General features: G+C 32.8%; 2 protein-coding genes across 2 annotated transcripts in view; one reads left to right on the forward strand and one right to left on the reverse strand.

The window, feature by feature from the left end:
• Positions 1-4,193, forward strand: part of LOC108760094 (fatty acid synthase-like) — a 43,876-nt gene extending 39,683 nt beyond the window's left edge. The window contains 1 exon segment of the mRNA XM_018505893.1: positions 4,076-4,193. Within this exon segment, the coding sequence (XP_018361395.1) occupies positions 4,076-4,193 (118 nt within the window).
• Positions 4,194-7,938: 3,745 nt separating this feature from the next.
• Positions 7,939-9,378, reverse strand: LOC108760104 (uncharacterized). The gene has a single exon (XM_018505902.1). The coding sequence runs from the start codon at positions 9,376-9,378 to the stop codon at positions 7,939-7,941; it is 1,440 nt and encodes a 479-aa protein (XP_018361404.1).
• Positions 9,379-9,495: the final 117 nt, after the last annotated feature.

Raw genomic sequence — 9,495 nt, forward strand, 5'->3', positions numbered from 1 at the left:
AATAAGCATTTCACCTCATCAGGAATATGGCTGTCACTCAAATTGATGAACCACTTATCATTTAGAATGTTTAGAGGAACTGCATCTCTGAATTCTTCCGCTGTGATATATATTCTCTCAATATGTAAACTCAATTCATCATAAGGTACCGCGTTGAAAATAATGTTGTTTAAAATGTTGTTTAAAATGTTGTTTAAAATAAGTATTCATCATCATGCTTTGACCAATAGACTTTAAACTATAGGAAGTTTTTTGTTCGTAAAATCATAGAAATTGAACTTACTGATACACATAGAAGTAATGACTTTTATAGAAAGCATCTTTTTTATCTCGCTAGTGGATTTTCTTATTATTAAAGTTGGAAAAAATAACAAAAGATTTCATGAAATCTCATCCTAACATAATTTTTACACGTGCTGATAATGGCAATGTCACGGTAGCTCTGGACAGAGATTTATATATGAAGAAAGTTAATGATATGCTTCAGGATAATAATATATATGAAATCATCAAAAAAGATCCAACTAGGAAAATTACTGTGTCTCTCAAGGGTCTGCTATCGAGATGGAAAAGATGTAAATACATAACTGATTCTCAATATAGAATGTTATCTTGCAATGATGGGTCACTCGCGAGAGCTTATGCACTGCCAAAAGTCCATAAGCCAAACTTTCAGTTTAGAATCATTGTGTCATCCATAGGCAGCCCGCTTTATTCTTTGGTTTCCTATTTGCATAGTATATTGTTTGAAACAGTTCCCAAAGCAGATAGCTACATTGTGAACAGTTTCCAACTCGTGGAAGCTCTTAGAAGAACACGGATAGAGAAGAATTATAAATTGATTTCTTTGGATGTAATTTCTCTGTTCACAAATATTCCGATAGATATAGCTTTAGATTGTATTAACGATAAATGGGAATTTGTATCAAAAAAATGTACATTACCAAAAGGAGAGTTTTTGTTGGCGATTCGTTTGATTTTAGATTCTACATATTTTATATTTGATAACATCATATACAAACAAAATTTTGGCACGCCCATGGGCTCTCCTTTGTCACCGATAGTTGCTGATTTGGTGATGCAAAGATTAGAGAAGATGGCACTAAATATGTTTAAGAATAACACTCTTTTTTATTACCGATATGTGGATGACCTATGCGCTACGGTTCTTTCATCTGAAGTTGACAATTTTTTGGATTGTTTTGGATCGTTCCACCCACGTTTAAAACTCACCCTGAAGATTCTTTAAATTTTCTTGACATTAAAAAATGACGGTTAAAAATAATTTTTTTCTTTCGATTGGTATCATAAACCTAGTTACTCGGGGAGGTTTTTAAATTTTTATTCCAACCACTCGTTATCTCAAAAAAAGGGGGTTATCATCAGTTTGGTTGACAGGGCTATCTTATTGTCTGATTCGGAATTTCATAATAAAAATTTGACTCTTATAATTAATATTTTACGAGATAATGATTATCCGCTTAAACTTATATTTGATGTAATTAATAAAAGACTAAAGAACATCAGAGTTAGAGATGCAGCGCGTAATGATCAAGATCATAATAGTGGTGACCAAGTAACCGATGTTTCATGGTTTACAGTGCCAGTCATTCCGTTAGTAACAGAAAAATTTAATCAATTTAACAGGAAAGATATCAAAGTCTCGTTTTACAGTATGAATAAATTACAGAAATATATCAAAGTACACAAGGATCCTCGTCTTCGTCTGTCTAAAAATAATGTTGTGTATAAGATTAATTGTAATGATTGTGATGCATCATATGTAGGGCAGACGAGTAGACAGTTAAGAACACGTATTGCTGAACACCGAAATCATATACGTTGGAACACTTCGTCTCGTTCAGTTATAACAGAACACAGATTAGAGAGTAATCATGATTTCAATTGGGATGAAATAGAAGTTCTTGACGAGAAACCTTGTTACCATAAGCGATTAATTTCTGAGATGCTTCATATAAAAGAACAAAAGAATAGCATCAATCTTCAAACCGACACTGAGGGCTTACATAAGGCATACATTCCTATTGTAAACAAATTTAACTTTGTATAGCCAAGATCATACTAATTTAAGTAATTTTCTGTTAGTCAGTGTTTGTCAGTTGAAACAGTTATACATATGTAATTTTATCTCTGGACTCTCTACAATTTTTATACTTTGATTGTCTATTATTGAAAAATATAATTTAATGGAATTGGACTCTGTGATTTTACATTATGACTAATATTAATTATTATTTACTATGACACTGACTGACAAGAAGCTTATGAATATTTCATCTTCGAATTTATAAATTGTTGACGTATAATGGTGAGTGTTCTATCGTGTTTGCTTGAGTGATTATTGAATTAATTAATTGTAGAATTTTGTTAGAACATCAAGAAATTCTGTTCAATCGGCCATCCAACCTTTTGTCAAGCAATTTCGATACCTTTGGTTTATGTTCATTCGTTGACGTGGTTTACAATTGTATTTTATTCAGCGTTTTCGAAGTAGTGTAACAATTTTATATTTAACATATATCTGAAGAGGGTCTAATATAAAGACCGAAACATGTAATATTTTGCAATGGAATGTATGTAATGTAATAGAATTCTGATTATTTTTTAATATTGTGCGTTGGTATTGACTCTTACATGCCTTGTTTTCATATTTAGTTTTTATTATTATTAAGAGTCCTTTACGAATATTATTTATTTAAAAAAAACATTTTGTAGCTTAAAATCTCTACTTTCCAAATCTGTATAATGAAATAATAATTCGGCTAATTTTTACTTCGGAACTACATGATTATAAAAGAATATCCATAAAATCTCAATGTAAACTTTGCACAATTTCATGCCGTGAATGAAAAGTCTGGCACAAATACAATTCAGCTTTCGAAACGTGATCCTTTATCTTTAATTTACTTTTTTTTTACCTCTGTACGATTTCTTTTTACCGAGTTATTCCACATTGAAGTAAAAATTGTCCCTTTGACTTTGACTGCTCATAAAAGACGAACGGAGTGACGTATAACATTTAAAAAAAAAACAAAAAAAAGTTCAAAGTTTTCTCTTTAAGATGCTTTTATCAATTTTGAGACACAGATAAGCTTTTTATATAAAAACTTAAGTGAAAAGTAAAATTGAAAACTGAGACAATTATCTATTTCTATTCAACTCGATCTATTCTGATCAAAGAGGGAGAGAAATTCTATGATATTAACGTAATTTTACTAATGTTCTTCATGTTCAAAGTTACGATTTTGGGCAAGACGACATTTGCTGATTTGAATTATATCGCAGCATGCGATCACATCGCAGAGTGAGTAAGTAAGTTGGCACGCTTGCCAGGCGGTCTTTTCCAATATTCACTACGCGCTACGGAGTACTTCTAATGTATTCCGCGCTCTAAGCAGTAAACACTTTTGATTTGTCTGCCGAAGAGAAGCAAATTGGGACTACAATTGTTTCATACGTAGGTACTTATTGAAACACTACTTTACATTACGAACATTTTATGCATTTAACGTACGTAAAAACATTTTGAATACCTGTTAGATTTGTTAAATCTTTGCCCATCTCTTTGTTATTTTAATCACATTATTTCTAGGATAATCTTCGTGAATTCTTGTGTATAATGCCGCGAAAATATCTTACTGAATATGATGCGATACGCATCGTCACACTGGCACTGTAAGAAGATCACAGTCAATGATATGTCGCATATTATTAGGAGTTAATTAATTTGTTGTTAGTCGAATTTATTCTCGATTTCAAGATACTGGTGAATTTCATAGGCGCCAAGATCAGGGATGCCGTCGTGCGACTACTGAAAGAGACGATAGAAATATCGTTACACTAAAAAAAATATAGTCAATTTTAATAAACATTTAGTTGAATACATGCCAACTAAATATTTATTAGATATAAAGATATATTTATTTGATATAAGAAATGTTAATTTCATTTAACAATTATTTTTTTACTAAACAAATATTTATTTACTGTAAGTAAATATTTAGTTGGCAGTATTGAACTAAATATTTATTAAAATTGACTATATCTTTCTCAGTGTAGATACGTTCTTCAAGACCGTACGACCACTGCAGCAGATATTGCTAGATGATTTGTTAATCGAAGACAGTATCCTCGACATCCTATATCTGCAACAACAGTTAGAAATCGTTTAAGAGAAACTAATTTTCGCTCACGTCGCGTCAGCCGGTGCGTGTATCTATGTTAAGTCGTCGTCACAGACATGTATGTTTAATATACGCACGTTTACATGTTAATTGGTACCAAAAAAATTGGAACAATGTATTGTTCACGGATGAGTCACGATTTTCTTTGTACTAGAATGATAGACGAATACAAGTATGATGTCATCGTGGAGAGCGAAACGAAGAGAATTGCCGTATGCCAATTAGAAGTTTCTTTAGTGGTTCCGTTACGGTATGAGCAGGTATATTTCGATTTACGCGCACTCCTCTTGTTATACCACCTCCTGGATTAACGTCTATACGATATATCAACGAAATATTGCGTATTTCTTTGATGCGTCTTTCCATATGATCTTCCAATGCGTGATCGGATGGGGCACAGATTCATACTTATGCATGATAATGCCCGTTGCCATACTACATTTATTATACAAACATTTCTTAGAGAAAATCGTGTTAACGTTTTGAACCACCCGCCGATGAGCCCGGACCTCAACCCGATTGAGCATGTCTGGGATATGCTTGAGCGTCGATTGCGACGATATTATCTATGAATACAAACATTAGAACAATTAATAGAAGCACTCCGTCAAGTTTGGCATCAATTTTCGCAAGCAGCGATCCGGCGGTGCATAAATATGCAACAATGTTTAAGAGACGTAATTTATAATAGAAGCAGCAATATCTCATAAGAATTTAATTTTTTCATTTACAAACACACGCGCGTGCACACACGCACACAAACACAAGAAGCGTAGCCGACTGTGCAACCTTCACGTGGTACGCTTCGGATAACGCTAATGCCAGCGGTGTGATCGCATACTGCGATACAAGATTAAATTCAAATCAGCAAATATCGTCTTGCCCAAAATCGTAACATGAAGGACATTAGTTTAAAAATATCGTAACTGTTTTATATGAGTCTCGTTGAAATCAGTAGACCCTAAAGTATAAAATTACGTTAATATTATAGAGCTTCTCTCTCTTTTTGATCAGAATAAATCGAGTTGAATAGAAACATATAATTATCCCAGTTTTCAACTCTACTTTTCACTTAAGCTTTTACATAAAAAGTTTATCTGTGTTTAAAAATTGATAAAAGCATCTTAAAGAGAAAACTTTGAACTTTTTTTGTTTTTTTTTTAAGTGCTGTACGTCACTCCGTTCGTTTTATGAGCAGTCAAAATCAAAGGGATCATTTTTACTTCAATGTTGAATAACTCGGTAAAAAGAAATCGTATAGAAGTAAAAAAATAGTAAATTAAAGGTAAAGTATCACGCTTTCGAAAGCTGTGAATTGTATTTGTGCCCGATTTCTCATTCACGGCATGAAACTGTGCAAAAATTTTGAGATTTTACGGATCTTCCTTTATAATCATGTATGTTCCGTAAAAATCAGCCGAATCATTATTTCATTATACAGCTTTGGAAAGTAGAGATGTCAAGCTACAAAATGCTTTTTTAAAATCTCATTTTGACCATTTTCGTAGAAGTTACACTCCTTTGAAGTTTATCCATTTTTCGAAGGTGTGAGAGGTGATGCTTTAATTTCTGTGCGTAGTGTATTAATGTTTATTTATTAACATTTGTTTGTATGTACATTTAAAATAAATACATAATAACAAATAATATAAAATAAAATACATAATAACAAATACAATGATTTAATTCTTGCATTATATACTACATAATGCAGCATTATGTTGTACATAATGCAAGAATTAAATTATTGTGTTTGTGTTATTATGTATTTTATTTTATATTATTTGTTATTATGCATGTATTTCAAATGTACATACAAACAAATGTTAATAAATAAATATTAATAAATGTAATTGTACTTTGTTATCAAATTTTCCTGTTGCCAATGTTGGGTTTATTTAAATCTGAAATATATTATTTTATGTACAGTTTTACTCTGGTTTGACTAGGCTTTATCAGGTCTGATTTAAATTGAAATTGTAATGAAATTCAAATATTTTTTCGAGTTTTGACACATGTATTCAAGAAATGCGTAAACTTACTAATTTCAAAGTCGAGGGACAACCTGAAGATATTAATCGATTTTGATGAAATTTTATCCAGATCATATTAAGGTCTATAGCTAACTTTCTTGAGGAAAAAAACTAGTGTCACTAGTTTTATTATGAATACACACACTAGTACACACACACAATAGTAAATTCGCTAATATAGTTTAATAATGCCGGAAAAAAATTTCGTTGAATTTCACTGAAATTTCGCTTCAATAATATACATTATTGAATGCTGTAAGAAATATTCAATTGTATATACTGTACAGAATGTGCACTATTAGTTTAATTTCTTACATTTTTGCACACTATTAGTTTGAATTATTCAATGATTAGTATGAGAGTAGTGTAAACTATTAAATGTCCACACATTAGTAGTTATTTCAATAATTTTTACTATATATAGTAGTTCTTACTATTACATCCTAAAAGTTTATACTGGTCAATCATAGTTTATAATTGTGTAGTGAGAACTATTCATTACTAATGTTACAGTACTCAATGCAGTAGTGCCGAATGCTTATAACTATTGCCGTTCAATAGTTACTATTAGCATTCTAATATAATATATATATTTTTATAATTTTTTATATATTTTTTTTTCAGAACTATCATTATTACAAATTTTCAATAAATATTAATAGCTATTTCAACAGAAAAGAATTGTAAAATTAATTTTCATTCGAGTAGTGTCGATCTCTGTTCTAGATGTACCAGTTATCGACATAGAAATGATCCAGTGATTTACATCCTTTATTTGTATACCTATTTATTAACTATGCCTATGACGATTACTAGTCCATAGAATGTCTAGATACTAACAATTACGGATCTAATTTTTTAATTTGGATTTTGGATATATTATTGTTCGATTTACAAAAATTTTTTTCGTCTCATCTAGTCCTAGTAATCGACAGATATGGTGATTACTCGAACGACTACGTGCTTTGGTGAACCAGTGCTTGTCACGTAAAAAAAAACTATGAAATATGTATGAAACAATAATTTGTGATGGTATACAGTCGCGGACACTGAGGTTGCAACACTTTTTTTTCGATGGTTTGCAGAACACGCAACAATTTTCAGAGCGCGATCTACCATCTATTGATACGTATAACTATCGGTTATAATCATATAGAATCGAAGTATACAATGTGACAGAAATGTATGCGACGCGACAAACTCTTGAGATATTAATTGGATACTGTAGGATTAGGGTAAATATAAAAGTTAAATAAACAATTTTATTTAAAAATTTATGTTGCTTGAACAACGAGCAATTTCTCGTTGTTGTGAGACGTCTCACTTGTGTATGCGGACACTCTTTATATCGAAATAATAACACAAGGTTTACTTGATTTAGATCCAATTACTTTATTTGTGACCACATTAACTGTCGTCCTTTCCATGTGATGTCTGTTCGGGAACTGAACTTCCCTTTTCCCCCTCCGCGATACCAAACAAAAAATGAATGATCGTGTGTGAAAATGGCGCCGGAATTAAAATATGCGTTAGCGCAAACATACTCCCCCCTTGGAATCTCTTAGATTACAAACAGAACAAAAAAACGACGTCAACTTAAACTAATCATGACGCCCGTTGTACAATGAATTAGTAATTGTGATTAATAATCGACGCAACTAAACAATAAATGATCGTAGGTGAGAGTATAACTATGTTACTTAATTTATGGGAAGTACACAAAGTTTGGTAATTGGACGTTTATAATCACTCCTTGCCGTATGGATTAATGCGGTTCTTATAATTCCATCTTGACCTGGATACACCTCTTTTATTCGCCCTAATTTCCAACTTAAAGGAGGCAAGTTGTCTTCCTTTAAAATAACAAGTTGTCCTATTTGGATGGGATTTGTAATGGTATTCCATTTACTGCGCTGCTGACAGACATGTAAATATTCCTTCGTCCAGCGTAGCCAAAATTGTTGTCGCAATTGTTCGACGCGTTGCCACCGGTCAAGTCTATTGATATTTAGATCAGTGATAGTCGGTTCTGGGTACGCAATGAGAGGACATCCTATTAAAAAATGACCGGCAGTAAGAACCGAAAAATCGTTAGGATCTGCTGATAGCGGTGTCAACGGTCGCGAATTGAGGATTGCTTCTATTTGTACTAATAATGTATTGAGTTCTTCATGTCTTAAAGAAGCCTCTCCAGCAATGCGTATAAGATGAAATTTAACGGCCTTCACGGCGGCTTCCCAAAGACCCCCCATGTGTGGTGCCCTTGGTGAAATAAAATGCCATTGTATATGTTCATTTGCCATGTTGTCAATAATTTGTTGCTTAGCTTCTTTATGATTAAACAATTCCCTGAGTTCGCGCTCGGCACCAACAAAGTTTAAACCGTTATCGGAATATATATGATTAGGACGTCCTCTTCTTGCGATAAATCGCTTAAGTATATTTAAGAAAGCGTCAGAAGTGAGATCACTCGACAATTCCAAATGAACAGCCTTCGTCGTAAAACAAACAAAAATCGCTATGAAACATTTGATTGATCGTGAATTCTTTCGTTGACCTTCTTTGTAATAAACAGAACCAGCGTAATCGATACCACATGCCTCGAATGGTCGTGTGCCTCCTTTGACGCGAGCTTCAGGCAAATCACCCATTAAAGTAGTGGACAATTTTGGTGAATTGCGAAAACATATTACACAAGTGTTTATGACGTGACGTACGAGATTTCGAGCTGAACACGGCCAAAATTCTTGTCGAATTGATGCTAAAGTTAATTGTGCTCCTGCGTGAAAAAGACGACAATGTTCATGAATTATAATCAACCGAGTGAGTCTATGTTGCGCTGGAATTAAAATTGGATGTTTTGCATTATACGACAAATTTGCATGCCTTAAACGACCGCCTACTCTCAGAATTCCGTTCGCATCTAAAAATGGATTTAGTTTAAGAATTGGACTCCTCCTGTTCACAGCCCCGAATTTTGAAATATTATGAATATCATCCTGAAACCATTCCCGTTGCACGATTTTTACCAACGCTAGTTTTGCTGTTTCTAGTTCAGAAACGGAAAGGGGAAGAAATTCTCCATTGTTGCTACCATGTTGAGAATCCTTGGCAGAGTCTACCCCTTTTTTTCTTGTCATGTTAACAAAACGCAGGCACACTGCAAACACCCGTATCAGCTTCGAATAACTCGAAAAACGCTCAAAAATCTCAAAATTAGTGTTTAATGCTGCTACATTGGTTACGGCTATGTTTCT

This window comes from Trachymyrmex cornetzi, unplaced genomic scaffold (assembly GCF_001594075.2).
Source record: "Trachymyrmex cornetzi isolate Tcor2-1 unplaced genomic scaffold, Tcor1.1 scaffold1063, whole genome shotgun sequence".
Taxonomy (NCBI): Eukaryota; Metazoa; Arthropoda; class Insecta; order Hymenoptera; family Formicidae; genus Trachymyrmex; species Trachymyrmex cornetzi.

Coding starts and splice junctions, on each gene's coding strand:
- LOC108760104 (XM_018505902.1), bottom strand. CDS start 9,378: ATGACAAGAAAAAAAGGGGTAGACTCTGCCAAGGATTCTCAACATGGT.